This window comes from Odocoileus virginianus, chromosome 5 (genome assembly GCF_023699985.2).
Source record: "Odocoileus virginianus isolate 20LAN1187 ecotype Illinois chromosome 5, Ovbor_1.2, whole genome shotgun sequence".
NCBI lineage: Eukaryota > Metazoa > Chordata > Mammalia > Artiodactyla > Cervidae > Odocoileus > Odocoileus virginianus.
The window spans coordinates 5,518,957-5,543,063 of NC_069678.1; the positions used below are offsets into that span (position 1 = coordinate 5,518,957).

Genomic DNA, 24,107 nt, shown 5'->3' on the forward strand with positions numbered 1-24,107 from the left:
TGATCCGGAATAGGAAGTTTGAAATTCAAGGAGTAGCAAGTACAGATAATGATAAATATGTCAGTAGAATATAAAATGATAATTATTACTTATATTATTTATAAAAGATATTATAAAATTATAACATAGTAAGATGTGGTACAATATAAATATATGAAAGTATATTATATTTATAAATAATAATAAAATATCCATTTTACATGTGTGTGTATGTGTGTGGAGGGGGGCACGGTGGCAAACAGGCTAGAACCAAAATCCTGCCTCAGAGCAGCAGGTACCAGGGAAGGGGGACTGGAAGGAGCCAAGTCTTCCAGATTCCTCCTTAAGAGAGGAGAGGAAAGGCGTTGGCCAACATTTGACGATAGAGTTTAGTCTTTACGTATAGATTTGGTAACCATTAAGAGGACAGAGATAGGGTATGAGCCTTTTAAAGTGATAAGGGGGGAAAGGAACGAAAAAAGCATTAATTTTTTAAAGGCAAGAAGGTAGTGTGGGAGGCAGGGCAAGAAATGGGTCAAATAGAAAGAAAGAAAGAAACAAGAGCTAATTACATCCACATATATTATTCAACAGAAAAGATGTAAATGGACTAAGCATTAGAGTTACAGATCTCAACTGTCAGATAGAATTTTTTAGAAAATCAGCCATTTACAGGAGATAGTTATTAACCACACCAGTAACAAAAACATAACTAGGGAACACAATGTATTTTTGAAAATATTACTTTTAAAAAAATTCTAAGCACCTCATGAGTCAAAGCAGAAATCATGGTAGAAATTGATAAGTAAACAGAACTGAAAGAAGATGAAAATACAATATACCAAAAGAGATACAAATAGAGTAAAAGTTGCTGCTGCTGCTGCTGCTGCTGCTAGGTCGCTTCAGTCGTGTCTGACTCTGTGCAACCCCATAGACGGCAGCCCACCAGGCTCCGCTGTCCTTGGGATTCCCCAGGCAAGAACACTGAGTGGTTTGCCATTTCCTTCTCCAATGCATGAAAGTGAAAAGTGAAAGTGAAGTCGCTCAGTCGTGTCCAACTCTGTGCGACCCCATGGACTGCAGCCCACCAGGCTCCTCCGTCCATGGGATTTTCCAGGCAAGAGTACTGGAGTAGGTTGTCTAGAGTAAAAGTTAAAGGATGGGAAATTATGTACTAGGCAACAGGGAAACAAAATAAAGTGATGTCCCTACATTAATATCAGACAGAATCAATGTTTAGGTGAGATATTTACAATAGTTTAAAAAAGATCACTTTCCAATGACAGAATCTTGGATTAACTGGGAAGATGTAAAAATTCTAAATCTGTATGTTCCTAACAATATCATCTCGAAGTATATTAAATAAAGGTTTGACAGAATGATAAGGGGATATGGAAAAACCCAACTCATAATGGGAGATTTTAAAACAACTCTCTCAGTAAATGTTGGAAAATGCAGCCAAAAGATAGTCTGCGATGTACAGAAAATTTGAGCAGTACGTGATCTAGGTGACATTTCTTGAACATCGCCTGTAAACTTATACCCCTTCTTTGTATGACACAAAGTAATGAAGCGATGCTAGGCTAAAAAAACTGAACTTGAAGGGTATCAGAGGATTGAGGCCTTTCAGACTTCCCTCTGACTATAATGCAATATAGTTAGAAATCAGTAACAAAAACATAACTAGGGAACACAATATATTTTTGAAAATATAACTTTTTAAAAAATTCTAAGCTCCTCATGAGTCAAAGTAGAAACCATGGTAGAAGTTGGTAAGCAAATAGAACTGAAAGAAGATGAACATACAATATACCAAAAGATGTAAAATTTCACTAAAATGGTATGAACAGAAAATGTATATAGTTAGAAAAGCAGAAAATCTGGGGAGCTGAGCATTAATTTAAGAAGTTATAGAAAGAACATCAGGATAAACCCAAGGAAAGTAGAAGGAAATAAAGACATGAGCAGAAATTAACGAAACAGAAAACAAGTGTATAATGGATAAGCACTCACAACTGATTCTTCGATTAGTCTCTAACAGATTGCCAAGAAAGATGTACACAGATGCATCAGAATTCAAATAAATAATAATAAAATATTATGAACAAGTTTGCCAGTAAATTTGAAAACAAATAAAATGGGTAGGTTTCTAATAAAATACAAATTGACAATATCTGCTTAGGAAGACATAGAAAACCTGAATATCCTTTATCCCTTAAGGAAAGAAATTAATAATTTAAAATCTTCTGACCAAAAAAAAAAAAAAAAAAACAAACCAGAAACACAAGGCCCAGATGGTATGTTAGGGGAGTTTTACCAAACTTTCAATAATAATTTATGCTTAAAATATAAAAAATAGAAAAAAAATAGAGGGCACTTCCTAAATCCAGTAAAAGGTACAATTATCAAATTTTAGAGAACAGTATAGGAGCATATGTCTGTGACCTTAAGAAAGTGAGAATGATTTCTTAAGCAAGACAAAATGTGCCCCATTATAATGGAGAGAGTCACTGAAAATTCACATCCGTTAAAATGAAGACTTTAGATCTGCATTACCACTTCAGAAGATATATTGACATTACCTCATAAATTGAAACATAATTTATTCCTGAACCTGAAATTTCACTCTAATGTATGTATGGTTAAAAGACTTGAGAGTATCAGAAGACATGTATAAAACTGTACATAGAAAGAGTTCTAATCACTGAAACTAGGAACAACCCAAAGGCCCAATTGACATAGATACGTAAAATGGCATAATCTCACAGTGGAATATGATACAACAGCTACAAGGAACAACCATGCCACACGCATCCACATGGAAGTTTCAAAGGCATACTGTGGACATTGATGCAAATCACAGAAGACTTCATTCAGGATGGTTCCATTTACATAAAGCTTAAAAAACTAAAAAGACAATTGGGATGTACACAGGTCACATTTTGTTGATTCTAAAATATACTTTTTCATATTTTAACCTCTCTAAAATTAGGATGCATCTTATAATTTATGGTGTTTTGTAATTACCCTTAGGAGTAATTTCCCTTTCTTAGACATGAAATAATGATGCATCTCACAATTGGTGAGGACTTAGGTTCAATGAAATATGGTAAAACTAAAGAAAAGCAACAGAATGATGAATGCAAAATTTGGGAGCATGAGACCTATGTCAAGGAGAGAGGGGCCTGAGGAACAGAAGAGGAACCCAGGAGAATTCTAAAGAATTGGCAAAATGTTTTGTTTTCTTACCTAGATATTGAGTATATTGGTATTTGTTTTACTATAATTCTTCAAACAGTTTAGACCTTCACATGTATGATACTTTTCACAATGAAAAAAGTATGAAGAAGTGAGGAAATGGAGACATGTATAATTGAGGAAGCTGGAGAGAGAAAGGGGAGAAGAGATGCAGGTGATGATTGGGGGAGGGTGCAGAGGATGCTCCAGGAAAGACGTGGGAAGATGGCCCCAAGATGCCAGGAGGCTTCAGCCCATCACACATGGAGAGAGCAGGAGAAAGATCTCTTCCTACACTGCAGCAAGAGTGACAAAAGGAAAAGGTGGGCTTATGGAACATATGGAGTATTACGGGTATGTTTTCCTTGTGATGATTTTTAATTTCTTAATGAAGGATTTATCTATGGGGTGGCAGTAGTTATCAGGAATGGCAGAGGTGGACAATAGGCATCTAAAATGCTAAACGTTTATTCAAGGGTTACATGCCAGTTTTAGACAAATAGCTTTTTATATCCATTGTTCTCTTTATCCCCCCCTCAAAGTGGTGAGGTATATGTTCTCTTATGATATATTTAGTTTCCCAGGGTCACCATAACAAGATACCATTGACTTAAACAGCATAACTTAAATGACAGAAAATTGTTTTCTCACAATCTGGAGGCTACAAGTCCAAGATCCAGGTGCCAGCATTGCTGGTTTCTCCTGAGGCTGCTCCACAATTTTCAGGTGGTCATTTGTTTGCAACCCCGTCCACTGTGTCTCTTCTTTTTCCAAGAACATCAGTCTTATTGAATTAGGACCCCACCCTAATAGCCCCTAGCTCTGAAGCCCCTAGTTCTAAATACAGTTGCATTCTGAGGTATTGGGGGTTAGGGCTTCAACACATGAAATTTGGGGGGGACACAATCCAGCCCATAACAATGCCTACAAAGTAATGGAGATTTAGAGAGGTTGAACAGCTTGCCAAGGGCATGCAGTTAGTTTCAGAAGTGGGATATGAATGCCAGCAGATCAACTGCAATCTCTGAATGCCAACCATTCCACTAAAAAAATAGTTGGGGGACACCTGAAGAGTGGAGGTGAATGAAAAAGGGCTTCGGGAGAATTAAAAAAAAACACAAAACTGACCTGAAATAAAAGAGTAATATTATGAGATTTCTCAGAGCTGTGTAATCTATCCCAGGAAATGAAATAGATGAAATAGATAAATGAAATAGATCCTTTCATAGACTCTGTTTCTAAATTTGAACTTTAACCAGAAAGACGGTCATTTTTTTGGCTAAAATGGCAGGAAAGGAACAATTCAGCATCAGCTGAAGTCCTCTCCCCTCGGTTCCCTTTTTGCAGAGGCCAGTTTAAATTATGGGTCGAGAGGGCCGACACCTGCTGGGCTCTGCGCTGTATGGGTGGGAACCTGGCTCTTTTGATATGCAGTCCCCCACTGCTCTCTGCTGGCCAGTAGTAGGAACACCTGGAATGTGCACATAGCTGTACTTTTTTCAAAAAAAAAAAAAAAAAACAAACCACAAAACTGTAGGGAAAGGTGGGAAGAATCTACTGGAATCACGCTGTGGAGTATGTCAGTCCCATTCCTTTCCATACACATACATACACTTCAGTTCAATGGTACAATCAATTTTCACTTTTTGGAATTCTGTGACTGTTTTAAAACTTGCATCAGCTGTTTCCATCATTAAAAAAATTTATCTGCCACCTTCTCAAAAATGATGTTTCTCAAGAATATGAGAATTCAAATGCAGAATAACCAATAAAATATTGGTTTGCTCGTAATTTCATGTTTTTCAAAACTATAAACTAATGGTATGCTTGTTCAGTATTTTTTTTTTTTTTTATACTAAGTATTTTATTGTATGCTGCCATCAGTGTATATAAAATAATTACCCTTGTGAAACAGAAAATTAAGAATATTCATAGAGGTAGACATTAAGGACTGACAAAAGTAGAAGTTTGGGTAGTATGGCACGTTACAGAGAGGCTTTTGTACAGGCTTCAAATTTAGCTTTCCTTTGAATATTCACTGGTTTATGAAAAGTGGTTTGGAAAACCTTGTCAAGATTCATCTTACTACAAAAAGGAACAGACTTTCTGGGGCCTGAAGGGATTTGTACTTGAAGATACTCCAGTCAGCAGAGGGTCATGTTGAGCATTCTGCAGACAGAACTGTTTCAAATCTGCAGCTGCCTGGGAAACCTTCACCCGATTGAGCCCGGCCTCCAGCCGGAGCTGTTGAACCACTTTTTTCATAGCCGCGACGCTGGATGAACCAGACATGGCGCACTCGAAAGGATAGCAGATCCGCGGGCCGTCGGCAGGTCTGCGGTGGGTCCGCTGGGCCAGTCGGCGGGGCTGGGGGTGAGACTCGGAACTTTGTCTCTTAAGTTTCCGGTCCTTTACCCAGCGGCTCCACTTGTTCAGTATTTTAAAACCATGATTTCCAATGTGACAGTGCAAGGACCCCACTACTTGCTTACAGCACTTTTGTAAAAATAATTGTATCATTTTCAAACACGACTTTTCTTTTAAAAAAAAATCAGTCATTTATGCTTTTAGAAATTATATATCTGGGGGAAATGTTCTAAGTAATAAGGGCTTCCCTTGAATTGAGAAGCATAAATGAGTTCCAGAAGAAACTGTGAATCCCCCAAGAACTCCTAGAATTCCTTGTCTGTGTGTTTCACAGGATGTGTGGCCTTGATGAACTCAAGAGTACTGGAGTGGATTGCCATTTCCTTCTCCAGGGGATCTTCCCAACCCAGGGATTGAACCCAGGTCTCCCGCATTGTGGGCAGATGCTTTACCATCTGAGCCACCAGGGAAGGCTTTGATGATCTCAGTGAAATTCAAATACGTGGGCTCAAGGATCTTCAGGGCCCCATCCTAGTGTGGGTCCCCAGACTCCCTTGATACAGTTTCTAGAATGAACATTCAAAATGCAAATCAAGTCATAATACCTTTTGCTTCTGGAGAGGTCAAATGTCACACCTCTGATTTTAAAGTAAAATACAAATTCCTTACCAGCTTTACAAGGCCAAGTGATCTGACTCGTGCCAGCCCCTCCAAGTCTGCCCTTGGCCCCCTTTTCTTCCCTTTCAGCTGTTCGCAATTTCATCCTTCAAGGATCTCTCTGTGGCTCTATTTCAGTATTCTGTTTCTTTCTTTTGGGGTATTTGCAACCATCTGTAATAATCACATTTATTTATCAGGTGTTCATTTCCTGTCTCTACCATTAGGTGTCATCTGCATCAGGTGAGTCCTCATCTATCTTGCTTCACTGCATCCCCACTACCTAATGAACATATATTTATCAGTGAACAAGTAAATAAACCAAGTGAGCAAAGGAAGGAACTGAGAGGGGAATGACACTGAAGTCATTCCCTGCAGATCACAGTACTGAGTTCCTTCCATAAGGAGAAGTCCCACCCCTGACCACAGCGTGGGAAGCTGGCACTGGGGTCACTGCACTTTCACCTTTGACTCCATTACTCATCAAAGCCACACCCCTTTCTTAGAGACCACCAGGGGACCAGGCAGACCCACAAGCCCCAGCCAGCATGAGGAGAACTGGAGGGCACAGGGGCAACACAGGCATGCTAACCACCCATCAGATGTAATCATTCAACCAGTTGTGTTGCTACTGATCCTGAATGCAAACCCCAGCCACTAAAGCAACAATAAAACGTGTTGATCCAGCGCCTTCCCCTTGAAAGGGCAGCAGCACAGTCCTGTAGGCTCACAGCCCTGCCCTGGGGGAGGCAGAGAGATAGTCCCATTTAACAAATGGAAAATCACAAGCCTGTGCTCAGTGGGCTAGAGAACCACTCCAGGATGATGCCTGGCCTTTCGGGGGTTCTCATCTATATCCTCCCCATCTGACAATCAGAGCCTGAGTCAGGGAAAATAAATTCAGAACCATCATCAGTTCAGAATCTATGGCTCAGGGAAGCCCGATGAAAGCCGTCCCCAGAAGAGGTAGCTAGTGGGGCAGAAAGGCTTGCTTGGTTGCGGGGAGCATGGACCAGTCATCATGAGGCAGAAGTTTCCCCACTGAAATGCTGCTGGGTCAATGTAATTTCCACTGCCATCTGTGGCTTCTCTCCCAGACAGGATCCTGGCATTTGACTGAGGAACGATCCACGGAGAGTGAGGTCAAACTTGAATGAAGTGTCCAAGAATGTTCCAGGCCAGGCAGCATCAGGGCAGGCTGATCTGGGGGTCTTTCAGGAAGAAGGCCAATGTCTGGGCCAGGGCGTCCAGCTCGCGTGAACTGGCATACTGCAGGAGGTTGCTCTTCCGCACGAAGTAATGCTTGAGGAAATGCTGACTCACGCACTTGTGCAGCTTCCTCACCAGGCGCAGGAACCCCCTGCTGAAGACCTGCCAGTCCTTGGGATTGGGGTACTTCTCACAAGTCCAGAAGAGCACCGTCTGCGGAAGCAAGAGGTGGTGTCTGACATCGTCCTGGGCCACTGAGGAGGGTGTCTTCAGGAGCCACGTGAACTCAGGAGGAGGAGACAGGAGCCCCAGGGTTCTAACAGTGGATTCAGGATCCCTAGCCTCCTCCTCCTGGTCTCCCTGCCTCTTTGGTACTTTCTCCTCTGACTTCCTTACCTGTTGTCACTTGGCCATCTGAAAGTTATCTCAGTCCATATGAGGATGAGATGGTTAGATGGTATCACCAACTCAATGGACATGAATTTGAGCAAACTCTAGGAGATAGTGGAAGACAGAGGAGCCTGCAGTCCATAGGGTCACGAAGAGTTGGATATGACTTAGCAACTGAACAAAAACAACAACAGGTCCAAACTGAACTCCTGGGCCTCCCTCATGTACCTGGTGTACTTCCAGGGTTGTTTATTCAGTCTGTTATGCAAGATAGAAACCTAGGAGCCAAGCCCCTCCCTTACCACCTCCTATCGAGTCCTGCCAATCCTCCTGCCTATGTATTTCTCAATCCACCCACTTACCTTCATCACTGATATTATCATCCTCTGACACAGCCTGCACCTCTTCTAGTCACCATCCTATCTATTGCCATCCATATTGTATCCAACGTGATCTTTTTGGAATATCAATCTATGTTTCTTCTTGTCTAAAATACTTCAAAGTCTTCCCATCGCTTGTTAATTAAAAGATACAATTGTTAGCATGGTTTGGTTGACAAGGCGTGGTCCCCGCTTTCTTTTCCAGTCTCACCCTCTGTTCTCCCTCTCTCTCTCCTTCTATCCACGCTGGCCTCATTTCACGCTCTCTCTACCACAGGGCCTTGCACAACCCACTTCTGTATGGAGCATTCTTCCTTCCCGACTTGTCCAGGAAACTCATTCTTCAGCTTAGACTTCCCTGTGACACTCTCTTCGTCACATTCTTTTCATTTATTCACCACATTCTCATCATTTCAGCAGCAGTAATGACAGTCATGGTCGTTTTCCTGTGTGTTTATGTGTATTACTAGATGGCAAGGGCTTCCCAGGCGGCTCAGTGGTAAAGAACCCACCTGCCAATACAGGAGATGCAGGAGACTGTGGGCTCGATCCCAGGGTGGGAAAGAGCCCCTGGAGAAGGAAATGGCAACCCACTCCAGTATTCTGGCCTGGAAAATCTCATGGACAGAGGAGCCTGGTGGGCTACAGTCTATGGGGTCACAAAGTGTAGGACATGACTAGTGACTAAACAACAAGTGGATGTCAAACTCCATGTGAGTAGAGAACAAGACCTATTTGTATTCACACTGACATTACTAGCATTCAGCAGAGGGACTGGCCCATGAGAGGTAGTTAGTAAACATTTTTTGACTGAGTGAAATAATGAATTAATGTTTGGGTTTAGATACTGAGTATTTTTAAAATATAGTCTTTACTAAAAAGTAAAAGAGCTGTTTTAGGTTCACAGCAAGATCCTGAGTGTGTTTTGATTTAGAGGACATTGTTTTGAGTAAATGAGTTGGAGATAATTTCATGCTAGTCAAGATAACCTAGATACAAAAACATGTTTTAACTCCTCTTGTAGTTAAGCTTTTATCTCCCTATGCAAACAGAAGCACTTAAACCTATTATAAGCAAGCCTCTGTGCCTTTGAGCAGGTTTAAACATAAATAAGCCAATGAAAGATAAGTTCTTTCTTCAATTGAAATTGCTATGGGGGAGGGACTTCTCTAGTGGTCCATTGGTTAAGGTTCCATGCTTCCAATGCAGGGGGCATGTGTTTGACCCCTGGTCAGGGAATTAACATTCTACATGATGTGAGGCAAGACCAAAAAAAAAAAAAAAACCATTAAAAAAAAAAACACGTTAAAAAACCCAATTAAAAAAACATTGTTGGTGAGGGAAGCCTCTTTGGGAAGGATGTAACAACCTTCTATGAGGTGACCAAGATTAGCACATCCTTCCTGATGCTGTTTTGCAACCCAGTCTCTTCCACTTTCCCCGGACTAAAACCTTGGCAAGGATCCTACACACTCAAACCATCATCCAGGGTGGTGTTTAATAGCACATTGCCATCAGTCAAGTCCATCCCAGTGTCTGCACATGAGAGAATTCTGCCCTTTGAGCAAGAGTGGAAGACAAGAGGAAAAGGCAGTCAGTACTGTTTTGATTTCTCAACAAACAACCCCATCCCCTTTTAAATGCCCACTCTTAGAATGTACAATTTTATTATGCCATGCAGGTGGGCTAGGGAAGACTAAAACAGAAGACATTTAAGGAGTTGCCCTGAAATCCTCTAGATGAGTTAGAAGTCACTGGAATACAAGTAAATCCTGGCTGGAATGCAGCTTTGTGAGCAGTCAAGGGCAGGAAGACCCCTGGTGGCCCTATTCAATCTTCCTAAAACACTCATGCTATTTAAAGTATTTCCATTCAGCCTGATTATGGAGCAATGAAGTCAGTGGTTTGTTAAGAGTATGAGCTTTGATATGAGACAGCCAAAGGTTTCCTTCTCAGCTCCAACTCTTCCTAGCGTGGCCTGTGGAAAGGTATGTAAGAAAGAAGCTAAATCCCCCAAGTGAATTAGACTAACTTCAGAAAATATGCATCCTCGATCCAGGAGAATAGATGTATGTTTTTAGGGGGACATGCTTGGGGACACTTTAGGAATGCTGAAACAGAAGAGGAATGCCTCGCTATGTGCAAATGAGATGTTAACAGATTCTCAGGCAGGACAGGGAAAACAGGTTATCAGGAAAGATAGAAAGCAAAGCAAAAAGTAGTGATTCTGCAGGGGGGAAAAGGGGTGAAATGTAAGGTCATTCATAACCATGAGCAGCAAGTATTTACTGAGCAACTACTATGTATGAAGCATTGGGAGAGATACAAAGGGTTTGGTACTAGCTGCCCTTCAATAGCTTGTGTTGGGAGTGAAGGAGTAACACAGGACTAGAAAACAGTTATCCACTGGATGAGACGGGGCACAGACAGGAGCGTGCAGAAGGGCACAGCACACCCCAGGGACTTGCGCTTTCCTGTGTAGAAGGTCAGGGAGAAGGGCTGATGCTCTGAGATGGATAACAGCTGGGCTGGGGCTGTGCCATCTGTAAGAGTCGGAGACCTCCACCCTCAGTGTGATGCACACAGTACTATAGGAGCATCCAGTTCACCAAGTGTGGTTGGAACTTTGAGAAAGAAGAGTTGAGAGTGTGATCAAAAGCCATCTCCCCAGGGTGAGCCCCTAATCCTTGAATCCAGGTCAGGTTCTGCTGCCCTGCATCCTCCTAGAGCAATGTTCCTCTCCTTCCCAGTATTCCCCCCATGGCACGGTTCGACATGCATTTGTAGACTGTTGACCAACATCGGTCTCCCTCGCTAGACAACAAGCTACACAAGAGCAAGACCACGTTGTGCTTGTTCCGCTTGCACCTCCATGTGTAGAGCACACAGCAGGTGCGGGGGGCAGGTGACTGGCCCACGGACATCTCAATAAACATTTGCTGGGTGAATGAATGCGTGAGTGAATGAGTGCATGCATTCATAACTGTCTAATGCTAAATCCTTGCCAGGGACCTCCCTGGTCGTCCAGTGGTAAAGAACTGCTTGCCAATGCAGGGGACGTGGGTTTGATTCCTGATCTGGGAAGATTCCATAGGCCTCAGAGTAACTAAGCCCGAGCACCACAACTACTGAGCCCATGCCCTAGAGCCTCTGCTCCTCAACAAGAGAAGCCACTGCAGCGAGAAGAATAGTCCCAGCTCACCAGAACTAGAGAAACCCACGTGCAGCAACAAAAACCCCTGGCCGTCAAAAATAAATAATTAAAAAAAAAAAATCCTTGCCAGGTGATTTTCAACCTGGAAGTTCAGGTTTGCTGCCATGTTCGTGGGGTAGCCCCAACATTTCCTGGTTTCCTCCTCTGTGCAAAGTGTGTGTGTGTGTGTGTGTGTGTGTGTGTGTGTGTGCGCGCGCGCGCGCATGCGTGCAGGCACACGAGTGGCTGCACCTGGGCTAGAGTGGAGACTGAATGCATGATAACATGAGGGAAAATGTGAATCCACCTGAGGTCTGAGCCCCTCACAAGATCTCACCAGACTGTAGACTTCTCAGGGGTAGAGAATGCATGCTGTAATTCATTTCTGAACCTCAGCAGGGTTCCTGGCATAAAGTGGGCACTTGGGTTGGTTTGTTGAGTGAAATAGTGGGGGAGAGAGGGAGACAGAGAAGGCAAGACAGAAAGGGAGTAAGAGAAGAGGGGAACCGGAAGAGGGAAGGGAGGAGGCGGAAGGAGGAGGCAGAAGACAGGAACTCTGGGCAGGGCTGCTGTGGGCCCGCAGCGGGGCTGGGTTTCCACACTCACAGACACACACACACTGCAGAGAGACCCACCCCGCCCCAGCCCTTCTGCGCTGGGGCCACCCCCTCACCTGCAGGTGGTAGGACGTGATCACAGGCCGTGTCCCGGGACACCAGACGTCCTCCTTCATCTGCCTCAGGGCCTGAAAGCACTTCCGGCGGCAGCCCCCGTCCTCATCCAGCTGCTCCAGCAGCACCTGCTCTGCCCGCAAGAAGCTCAGCTGCCAGTGATAGCTTGAACAGGCCAGCAAGCTGAACCCGAATGACTGGGAGGGAGAGAAACACCGCGGGAAGTGAGAAGGGTGGGCTGGTCCAGGAGAAAGCCATCTCCGAAGCAGCCCACTAGGGTGAGGGCCCCGTCAGTGGGCAGGCAGCACGCCCACGTGGGGACACCGAGGGAGCCTCCGGGCCAGCCCCATGCACGTGGGCAGTTCACGGGGAAGGCTGTGCCCACTTTCTCTCGGGCAGCATTCTCCAACTTGAGCCTGCCCCAGAATCACCTGGAGGCCTCATGAGAACACAGACTGCTGGGCCCTGCCTCCCATGTCTCTTCAGCATGGGCCAGAGTGGGGCCCAGGAATCTGCATTTGTAACAGGTTCCCAAGTGCCCCTGCAGGTTCTGGGGATCTAGTGAAATCTCAGTTATCCTTCCAAAGCTGGATGGTGGCGAATGATGCCGTGGGTGGTTAAGCTGAGAGCGCCTCTGGTGAGCCAGGTCCCTGCAGGATGATACCTTGATGCACTGCACTGTCTCTGGAGAAGGCCAGCGCTTCAGACACGAAGGCCACTGGGCTTTCTTGGACCAGGCGGTGGGGATGTCCACTGAGGGGGTCAGCTGTAGTTCCACCTGACCCGCGGAGGTTTCCACAACAACTCGAACTACAAGATGGTCTATTAGCATGCGGACCCTACCTGGTGGTAAATGACAGACAGACAATGAGAAGACAAATAATGGTTCAATACCAGCATTTGAAGAAGGAATTTGTGAGCTGTAGCTTGGACCAGCCCCTTGTAACTGGTGGGGCAACTTTCAGAATTTCATTAGCACCCCCAAGGTGGCATGTTTAGGTCAAAGTAAAAGTGTTCGTGGCTCAGTTGTGTCTGACTCTGCAACCCCATGGACTGTAGCCCACCAGGCTCCTCTGTCCATGGAATTCTCCAGCAAGAATATTGCAGTGGATTGCTGTTCCCTTCTCTGGGCAATCTTCCTGACCCAGGGATTGAACCCAGATCTCCTGCACTGCAGGCAGATTCTTTCCCATCTGAGCCACCAGGAAAGCCCATGTTTATGTCAACATGAGACAATTAGCTAAGTAAATACTGACAGAAACATTACTAGAAAATCTCACTGTTGGCGAGGTTTTCTTTTCTCCTTCATCCTCTCCCCCCAAGGTTTTATCGTACCTTTTCTAAAAAAGCAGTTGACTCTTTCCAGAAGGCTCAACTGAGACATAGAATACAAGGAAAAGGAATAGTTTTTGCTACTGTAAGATGAAACCCAAGCATTTTTCTATAACCCAGGTGTCCAGCCACATTGAGGATACCCTCAGACCCCTGACTTATTCATTTGCCTTTGGTGGAGTTCAGCTTAACCTGTCTCAACCCAGTCCCAGTCTCAGGGATGGTATTTGTTCCCACCACCCATTAACTAGCCCAGCTTTGGAGGGATTTATCACCATAAGCCTTGTAATCATAAAATACTTCCAAGTGTGTCATAGCCACTGGCTTAAAGGGTTAAACGGGCAGAAAGAAGCCCTCCTTGTCTTTTCCAACCGAGCAAAGAGAGAGAGAGAAAAGGAATGGGTCTGGGGATGTTTTCCAGTTGGTAGACTAGAATTCATTTCTAATCTGTTTCCCCTTTCTTTCAAAAGATTAAACAGTAGTTTTTTGGTTTGTTTGTTTGCTTGCCTTCATTATAGATAAGGATGAGCCATCTTGAAATCTATTATTTTGTTTTTCCTTGCTCAAAGAAGGAAATGAAAACTCATTCATTAATTGTGTTAGGTTGTTCAAAAGGAAAACACTCCTCTCCTTGACTGGGGTGTGATAAAGAGCTTACTGTCTGTATCTCATCAGAGTCGCCCAGACAGGAACATGACAACGTCTGGCACTTCAGCGTTATTTACTGAAAGCACCTCATCAACCTGGCCCAGTTTGAATCTCTCATTTGCTCTTTCACTATTAACAGTGTTGAGTACAGAGTGAGGAGGGAAGCAAACGTGTTGGCTCCAGCCTGCCTGGTCCACACCTGGCTTCTGCAGCTCTGCTTATTTGGTGTGTGAAATTTGGCCTATTACTTGATCCCTCTGAATCTCAGTTTCTTGTTTGTAGAACAGTTAGAAAAATGATCCTAACTCTAACAGGATTGCCAACAGTATTAAATTAAATAATCCATGAAAGCATCCTCCACATTGTAAGAAACTATTCAACATGAACTATCTCCATTACAGAATCTTTCAGAACTATTCTGTCTAGACAAGCAAAAGTACATGCAAATCTTTTGCTTTCTGCACAAATGGAGTTTCGTATTGTTCAGCAGTTTGGTTTTTCACTTAACGATGTTGCACGAATGGAAATCAGTTCTGAATATTCATGGGAAGGACTGTTGTTGAAGCTGAAACTCCAATACTTTGGCCACCTGATGCAAAGAGCTGACTCATTTGAAAAGACCATGATGCTGGGAAAGATTGAAGGTGGGAGGAGAAGGGGACGACAGAGGATGAGATGGTTGGATGGCATCACCAACTCAATGGACATGAGTTCGAGTAAACTCTGGGAGTTGGTGATGGACAGGGAGGCCTGGTGTGCTGCAGTCCATGAGGTCGCAAAGAGTCAGACATGACTGAGCGACTGAACTGATGTTGCATGGGAATTTTTCATAACTCTGTGTGTATATACACACACTCCATTCTTTTTTTAATCCTAATTTCTCTCCATTAGTGAGAAATACATGCAAAATGCAAAAGTCAACAAAGTATTTTAAAAGGGAAATTAAAAGGAGGGATTTCCATTAAAGTCATATATTGGATTGGAGATGTCCAAACCCACGCCCTCTAAGACATAAAAGTTTAAAAGCATTATTTGCAAGTAAGGAAAGAGACTGCCAGAAAGTAGGAGACTCATATGAAACTAGCAATGAAGCAAGAACATCTATCCAGGAAAGTACTAAGTGGGAGAATTGCTAAAATACCCTGATGGCATTAACCCTTGGTACTTATAGCTTCTGTGTATAGAAACAGCACAGAGAGGCAGAGAGGGGGTCTAATGGGCCAAGGCTAGGTGCTGAGCCTCACAAGCCTGGAGCCAGGAAAAGCTGTATCTTGAGGAACATTAGGAACTAAGAGAAATAGGTTTTTCTTGTGGGCTCTGGGTAGCTGATTCAATATAAAACACAACAGCAATAAAAAGCAGGATTTTCCCTCCTCCCTAGAATTTCAAAGGCATTAGTCACCCTCCTGTGTTTAGGGCCTGAATGTTTCCATCCCCAGATCATCCAGGTAAGGTGGAACTTCTGGGAGTACCAGGAAAAATCAAACATTAGTCTTCTTGGAAAAACATACCCCAGCACACTCATAGAGCGTGAATAATATCGCCTAGACAGATGATATGAGTCAGTCCCGTATTGACAAACTTTTATTATTTTCAAAAGCTGCATAGTAGTCCACTAGGCAGATGTAGCATAATTTATGCAGCCAGTGTTCCTTTGTTAGCCACCAGATGATTTCTGATTACTTACTATTACCAAGCCTATTTCGCTGAATATCTTTGTGCTTATTTCTTTGTGTATCTGTAAGAATGTATTTTAGAACTGGAATTGTTGAATTGCCAAGTAAGCACATTACAAATATAAAAACCCTTTTAAAAAAATGGGGGCATCAATATACACTTCCTAGAATAATGCATGAAAAATGCCTATTTAACCATACTCACCCTGCACTGAACAAAATTGTAGGTTTTCATCTCTCAACCTACCAGGTGTTTTAAATGTACATTTCTTAAAATATATGTTAAGTGGGACAATTAAAAAATTTTACTAGCCTTTTGTTTTTTTTTCTGTGAGTCATGTTTTTTGGTCAGTATTTCTATTGGTCTGCTCACAGATTTTCTTGTTGGTTTATAAATACACTTTTATAATTAAGGAAATTAGCCATTTGCACAGTTTGAAACCCACCATTTTACTCTGTGTGAACAAAACGTGAATGGGGGCCTTCTCTGGTGGTCCAGTGGTAAAGACTCTGCCTGCCAAGGCAGAGAACACGAGTTTGATCCCTGGTCCAGGATGATCCTGCATGCTGCGGAACAACACTAAGCCCGTGTGTCACAACTGCTGAGTCCGAGTGCTGCAACTACTGAGTTCCTCATGCTCTAGAGTTGGTGTTCCACAACCAGAGGAGCCACCACAATGTGAAACCTGTGCACAGCAACTAGAGAGCAGCCCCCGCCTGCCACAGCTAGGAAAAAACCCGTGTGCAGCAACAAAGACCCAGCACAGCCAAAAATAAATTAATTTCAAAAAATATGTGTGTGGGCAGGTGTGCACATATGCTACACTGAACTCTAGCTTAGGATTTGGGGGTTGTGAGAAAGCTACAATTCAAAGAGATTCATGCACACCAAAGTTCATTGCAGCATTATTTACAATAGCCAAGACATGGAAGCAACCTAAATGTCCGTCAACAGATGAATGGATAATGAAGATGTATATATATGTCTATGTGTGTATATATACAATGAAATATTAGCCACCCATAAAAAAGAGGTTATTATACTAAAGTCAGAAAGGGAAAGATATGATATCACTTTTATGTGAAATTTTAAAAAGTATACAAAACAACTTATTTACAAATCAAAAATAAAACTATAGACATAGAAAAGAAACTTGGTTACCAAAGATGAAAGGGGCAGACAGAGGGATAAATTAGGAGTTTGGGATTAGCATATACACACTACTATATAAAAAATAGGTTTAAAAAAAAATAGATAACCAGGGGGGCACTCTCTGTCCACCTTCTGATGTCTATGTCAGAAGATTTCTCTGTCCCTTTTCATAGTTTAATAAAACTCTGCTACACACACACACAAAAATAAAATAGATAACCAACAAGGACCTACTGTATAGTACTGGGAACGATACTCAATATTTTGTAGTACCCTATAAGGGAAAAGAATCTGAAAGAGAAAAGACACATATATACCTATAACTGAACCATATTGCTATACACCTGAAACTAACACAACATTGTAAATCAACTATACTTCAATAAAAAAAGGAAAAAGAAAAGATTTTGTGGTTGTCGAACATAATCGGTTCCTTACAGCCTCTGGCTTTTGTGTTCTGGTGTAAGTCAGTGTTTCCCCAGCGTGCTGCCCCAGAACACGGGAGGCATACTGCAGGCAGTTGGAGGGTGTTGTGGTGAAAATGTGCTAATAACAAAGATCTGAGCTTTATGAGGAATTTGCTTGTTCGTGAAAGTACTCAGGTTTTGAAGCTAACATCTTGGAAAGGGTGCATAACCCAAAGACTGCCTTATCAGTGCCAGGGCAGGAATCGACTTAAGGCCACGAACGTGTGTTGTGAGCATGAATTCCATTCTGGGTGTCACACCAAGAAAAAAAAGAAGAGCTAATTCATGTAATGGGGATTAGGCAGATGTAAAAAGCACATGATTTTATCCTCAATTTAGGGGTGTGAGCTTCAGGAAGCACTCAAGCAGAGGACACTTTTTTTTTTCAGGGCAGAACGGAAATGCCAGACACTTTCCTTGTCCGCTCCCCCACTGGCTCACCTGAGAGGCGACAGGTCTCAATTGCGTTTTCGACCAGTTTCCGGAACACCTGGAGGACCTTGGCGGGCACGATGTCTCCCTCGATGTTCACGTCTGCCTCGCGCCACTGCCCCGGGCTCTTCAGGAACTGCCCCACCTCCAGCCACTGCTGCAGGCCCTCGGGGTCCTGCAGGGGGCGGGGCAGGCGGGCGCCCTTCAGGCTGTAGTAGCGCCAGCGCTGCTGCCGGGCCTCCTTGTACCCGGCCAGGCCTCTCGTCGGGACTGTGATGAGGAACAGGGAGGGAGCCAAGACCTGGGGTCAGGAAAGGGGAGAGCAGGGGTGTCAGCCCGTAGGCTCGGGAGGGGACGGAAGCCCCGGGGGAGCCGCCCTGCTGGCCCAGGCCACTCGGTGAACCACTCAACCCTCAGCAGTGTGACAAGGAGGACAGAACCGCGCCCACCTGCCCGCCTGTCGGCAGAGGATTCCATCTCTGTTGTGCCACTAGCCCATTGTAATGCTTCGGGCAAAGAAATTAACTCAGTGAGGCCTGGGTTTCATGGATCTGCAAGAAAAAGAGTGAAGTGGACCCAGAACTCTAGAGGCACCCGACATGTGGGGTGGGGTTGGGGTAGGGGAGAAAAAGCAGGGAGGGGAGCTAGTAGTCACTGCATTCTGCACATACCAAGCACTCCAATGCTTGTGCATTCGCCTATCTTGTGTTCACAGTCACACACGAGTTGGGCTTTGCTAACATTGACCAAATGAGGAACCTGAGGCTCAGAGGGGTTCCAAGTCTCCCCAGGGACACACAGCCAGTCAGTGGTAGAGCTGGAGCCTGACCTTGGATCTTCTGATTGCTCATTCAGTGGTTAATTTTCTCTCCTGAGCTGGTTCTTGGTCAAGAATGAATGACCTGGGAGGACTTCCCTGGTAGTCCAGCAGCTAAGTCTCTGTGCTCCCAATGCAGGGGGCCCAGGTTCAATTCCTGGCCAGGGAACTAGATCCCTCATGTCGTAACTAAGAGCTTGCACGCTAAAGAACCCACATGCCACAACTAAGACCTGATGCAGTAAAAAAAAAAAAAAAAAGAATGAATGACCTGGGATGGGTGAAAGATCTGATAATAAATTAAGGGTGGGAAGGTGTGGAAAGGAGGTGAAACCATTTTGCCAAATGTAGAACTTTTTTTACTTGGACTGATGATCCACAGACAGCTTTAATGACTAATCCTTACAGAATCACAGAAATGAAAATCTTTTGTTGGGACAATGTGAGTTACCCAGATGATTCTAAGTTAAATGGGAAAGAGGTGAACACTAAGAATCTACTTAACTCTATTTTTACAAGAACCAGGTAAGCAGCTGTCAAACCAATAGTCCGAGAGATAGAACACGATGCTAAGTGGTGTGGTACCACCAAAGGGAAATGACACTTTCATCACACAGCAGCCCACTCCACCCTGTATATTTCCCCATCACTCAGTTATACACTGGAGGAGCTACCTCCTTTCCATGGAAAGTTCTGACAATGGAATTGGATAACTTTTGCCCAGGGACCTGTCGGTGCGAATTCAGGGGTGAACACTGAAATCAGCAGCAACTGAATCTTCCTCATTCTCAGGGAACAGTAGTTTGATTCTTGAGATGATGGATCTGAAATGGAGCAGGAACCTATGGTCCTTGCCCCCCACCCCTGTCCTCTGCCTGCCTTTTGTCTGTGGAAAACTTTAGTCAAAGAATAAGTTTAGAAAGTGTTCTAGTTTCATTCTTTTACAGGTGGTTGACCAGTTTTCCCAGCACCACTTGTTGAAGAGGTTATCTTTTTTCCATTGTATATCCTTGCCTCCTTTTCCATACACAAAAATAAACTCAAAATGGATTAAAGATCTAAATGTAAGACCAGAAACTATAAGACTCCTAGAGGAGAACATAGGCAAAACACTCTCCGACATAAATCACAGCAGGATCCTCTATGACCCACATCCCAGAATTTCAGAAATAAAAGCAAAAATAAACAAATGGGACCTAATGAAACTTAAAAGCTTTTGCACAACAAAGGAAACTATAAGCAAGGTGAAAAGACAGCCCTCAGATTGGGAGAAAATAATAGCAAATGAAGCAACAGACAAAGGATTAATCTCAAAAATATACAAGCAACTCCTCCAGCTCAACTCCAGAAAAATAAATGACCCAATCAAAAAATGGGCCAAAGAACTCAACAGACATTTCTCCAAGGAAGACATACAGATGGCTAACAAACACATGAAAAGATGCTCAACATCACTCATTATCAGAGAAATGCAAATCAAAACCACAATGAGGTACCATTACACGCCAGTCAGGATGGCTGCTATCCAAAAGTCTACAAAGCAATAAATGCTGGAGAGGGTGTGGAGAAAAGGGAACCCTCTTACACTGTTGGTGGGAATGCAAATTAGTACAGCCACTATGGAAAACAGTGTGGAGATTTCTTAAAAAGCTGGAAATAGAACTGCCGTATGACCCAGCAATCCCACTTCTGGGCATACACCCCAAGGAAACCAGATCTGAAAGAGCCACATGCACCCCAATGTTCATCGCAGCACTGTTTATAATAGCCAGGACATGGAAGCAACCCAGATGCCCATCAGCAGACGAATGGATGAGGAAGCTGTGGTACATATACACCATGGAATACTACTCAGCCATTAAAAAGAATTCATTTGAATCAGTTCTAATGAGATGGATGAAACTGGAGCCCATTATACAGAGCGAAGTAAGCCAGAAAGATAAAGACCATTACAGTATACTAACACATATATATGGACTTTAGAAAGATGGTAACGATAACCCTATATGCAAAACAGAAAAAGAGACTCAGATGTATGGAACAGACTTGTGGACTCTGGGAGAAGGAGAGGGTGGGATGTTTCAGGAGAACAGCACTGAAACATGTATATTATCTAGGGTGAAACGGATAACCAGCTCAGGTTGGGTACATGAGACAAGTGCTAGGGCCTGGTGCACTGGGAAGACCCAGAGGGATTGGGTGGAGAGGGAGATGGGAGGGGGGACTGGGATGGGGAATGCATGTAAATCCATGGCTAATTCATATCAATGTATAACAAAAACTACTGTAATGATGTAAAGTAATTAGCCTCCAACTAATAAAAATTAAAAAAAAAAAAAAAAAGAATAAGTTTAATCAGAGAAGTGAGACCATGTGGAAACAAAGGAAAACAGTCAAAGGAGATAAAATAATAATAACATAGTCATGAGGCATGGTCAAGGACCTTTAGTTCCTCCTCAGGGGCTGTCGTTAATATTCTGAGTCGTATCCTTGAGATGTCTTACAGATACTGAAACCCCCACCAGCTGGAGAAGTTAACTACACGATGACCAGACTATAGCCATGACATAAGCTGCCTCAATTCCGAGAATTGGTCTCAAAGAAACAGAAACAAACTGACCCTGCAACTGAAGATTAACTGTACCTAAAACAACCAAGATGATGCTGGTCAGACCACCGATGACCAATCTGAAGATGACTGTCAGAGGTGACTGTGCTGTTTTGGCAAGTAGCCCCCCTCCCTATCTATAAAAGCTCTCGCCCCTGATTGTCAGGTAGGGAGTCGGCCTTTAGATAGACGTCCTCCCTCTGCCACCAGTTGCCGAATCTGAAATAAACTTTCCTTTCCACCAGTGTGGCCTGTTTATTGGCTTTTGACTGGTGAGCAGCCAGACCCCACAATTCAGTAACAGGTCACATGACTTCTGGTATCCTTTGAAATGTGGTAGGATTAAAACAAGGCAGGAGACCTTAACTAGGACATTCAAAATCTACACATTTTTTTGAACCCACTTGCATGTGAATCCAAAAACACAAGTATCATGTTATTAGTCACATAAATGGTGCTTAATACATACTTATCAAATTTGGCCCAAGAGAAAATAAAAGCATATTTATATGCCCTGCTGTAATTATTTTTCAAAACTTAATGTATTATATAGGACACGATGTATATAAATGCAAGATGTATTTTAAGTTATGACTTCTAAGTGAGACCACAGCAGGAAATTTCCCCAGATACAGTTCTAGAAAAAGTGATGCTATGTTTCTATTCATAGTCACTGGTCTATATTTGTCCTGTTCAGGTTGGCAGAGTGGTAGAGGTGGGCAGATGATGTTCTGACGTCCCAAGATCCAATCTAACTTTATAATTATCATCCTGGGGTAAATTTTCTAAAATCTGATACTGTCCCCAAATCCACAAGTCCCAGATTCTCGTGGGTGGTCCTTGTACCCACCAAACTTGAAACGTACTGGACTGACTTCCCAGGTGGCGCTAGTGCTAAAGAACCTACCTTCCAACTCAGGAGACATAAGAGACTCGGGTTCAATCTATGGGCCAGGAAGATCCCCTGGAGTAGGACATGGCAACCCACTCCAGTATTCTTGCCTGGAGAATCCCACGGACAGAGGGGCCTGGTTGTCTACAGTCCACAGGGTCGCAAAGAGTCGGATACAACTGAAGCAACTTAGCAGAGCAATGGTTTTTCATTCAGGTACTAATTCTTTTGCTTACTCATTCATTCAGCAGAAGGTAAGTGTCTACCATGGGCCACCCACCATGCTGGGGACTATGAAGGGAACAAGCAAGAGACACGATCCCTATAAACAAGGAACTTACAGTCTTCTGTGAGAGCTGGGGCATGTGTACATGTAAGTTTACTACTTATATTAAAGCTTCCCTCGTAGCTCAGCTGGTAAAGAGTCCACCTGCAATGTGGGACCTGGGTTTGATCCCTGGGTTGGGAAGATCCCTGGAGAAGGGAATGGCTACCCACTCCAGTATTTTGGCCTGGAGAATTCCATGGACTGTATAGTACATGGGGTTGCAAAGAGTTGGACATGACTGAATGACTTTCACTTTCACTTATATTAAAGTATAATATAATTCTTTAATTCTTATGTGTCATAAGAAAAATCAAAATATAGGAGCATGGGGGGCTTCCCTCATGGCTCAGTGGTAAGACTCCATCTGTCAGTACAGGAGACACGGGTTTGATTCCCGATCCGGGAAGATCCAAAGGCTGTGGAACAACTAAGCTCTTGGGCCACAACTACTGAGCCATGCTCTAGAGCCCACATGCCGCAACTACTGAAGCCCTCACTCCCGGAGCCCCTGCTCCGCAAGAGATGCCATCGCGATGAGAAGCCCTTGCACCGCAACTAGAGAGTAGCCCCTGCTCGCTACAAGTAGGGAAGAGCCTGAGCAGCAACAAAGACCCAGCACAACCAGAAATACACACAATTTTAAAAAGGGTGCAGGGGGCGGGGGACGCGCAGGGATTCAGAACGATTCAGAGCCTTGTTTCTCTCATCTCGGAAAGGGAGCCAAGCATAATGCGTCTTCTCCTAGGCTGTGTGCTGCAGGTTTGGGTGTGATCTCTGAGCCTAGCTCTGCCCACACTGCAATGCCTCATGAATGCTGGTTGTCACAGAGGGGCCTGGGGCTCACCGTTCTGTGGGACTCCTCAGTAGGGACCGGGCTGCCAGGCGGCTCCTGCAATCTCTAAGGGCCGCCTCTTCCACTTTCTTTCTTCTCCGACCTGTAGCCTATCAACTATCACTTTCAACTATTTTTCTCATCAATACCCTGAGTCCTCTCTCTACGCAGTGCCTAGTCTATTATGTGGGTGCTTAATAAATGAATGTGTGCTTCACTGAACTTTAGTCAGTACACTAGGACTTGCTTTGGGATCAGAAGCCCTGGGTGGAATTCTGGCTTTAGTGCCTAAAAGCCTTGATCAAGTCCTTTGACTTCTCCAAGCTTCCATTTCATCATCTGTTAAGTAGGAATGTGGGGCCTCAACTGCGGCAACATCTATGCAATGAGTGTGCAGATGGTAAATACTAGGAAGCCTTATTGGTACTCTTAGTGGTGTGAGTGCCTGACACATACTGAGACTACCCACCCATTTCCTGGCTCACTGGGTGGGCACTTAGAGCCAAGTGACCTGCTTACCTTAATGTTCTCATTGTACGTGTCACAGTAAGGGACGGCTTGAAATCGAAAGTCTTGGTAGCTTATTTCTGTGGTCAGGTGATGGACAACTTTCTGCACCTCTTCCACCATCTGCGAAATCCACTGGCGCCTCAAGTCCACCTGCATGTGAAGGGATCACAAAGGTGGTTATACCTGGATCAGGCCCTGGGGAAGGGATGAGACAGGGCTTGGTGATGGGGACCAAAGCAGTCAGCTCAGAAAATCCTGCCTACCCAAGAACTCCAGGAGAGATGAACTCACATCTGATGATACTCACTGGTGCCTCAGTGTTCTCTTCT

At 43.8% G+C, this 24,107-nt stretch overlaps 2 protein-coding genes across 6 annotated transcripts in view; both read right to left on the bottom strand.

The window, feature by feature from the left end:
* Positions 1-3,668: 3,668 nt before the first annotated feature.
* LOC110146286 (guanine nucleotide-binding protein G(I)/G(S)/G(O) subunit gamma-5) lies at positions 3,669-5,646 on the bottom strand. Its single transcript, XM_070467251.1, has one exon. It carries the CDS (start codon positions 5,506-5,508, stop codon positions 5,302-5,304), a length of 207 nt encoding a protein of 68 aa, XP_070323352.1. The 5' UTR covers positions 5,509-5,646; the 3' UTR covers positions 3,669-5,301.
* Positions 5,647-6,189: 543 nt separating this feature from the next.
* The window catches only part of MAB21L3 (mab-21 like 3), a 63,127-nt gene continuing 45,209 nt past the window's right edge, over positions 6,190-24,107 (bottom strand). For all 5 annotated transcript variants that reach the window (XM_070467250.1, XM_070467248.1, XM_020891996.2 and 2 more), the window contains 5 exons: positions 23,788-23,928; positions 17,801-18,092; positions 12,748-12,926; positions 12,086-12,280; positions 6,190-7,662 (listed from right to left, as the gene is read on the bottom strand). In XM_070467250.1, the coding sequence (XP_070323351.1) occupies positions 7,429-7,662; positions 12,086-12,280; positions 12,748-12,926; positions 17,801-18,092; positions 23,788-23,928 (1,041 nt within the window). In that variant the 3' untranslated portion in view covers positions 6,190-7,428. The remainder of the gene's footprint in view (positions 7,663-12,085; positions 12,281-12,747; positions 12,927-17,800; positions 18,093-23,787; positions 23,929-24,107) is intronic.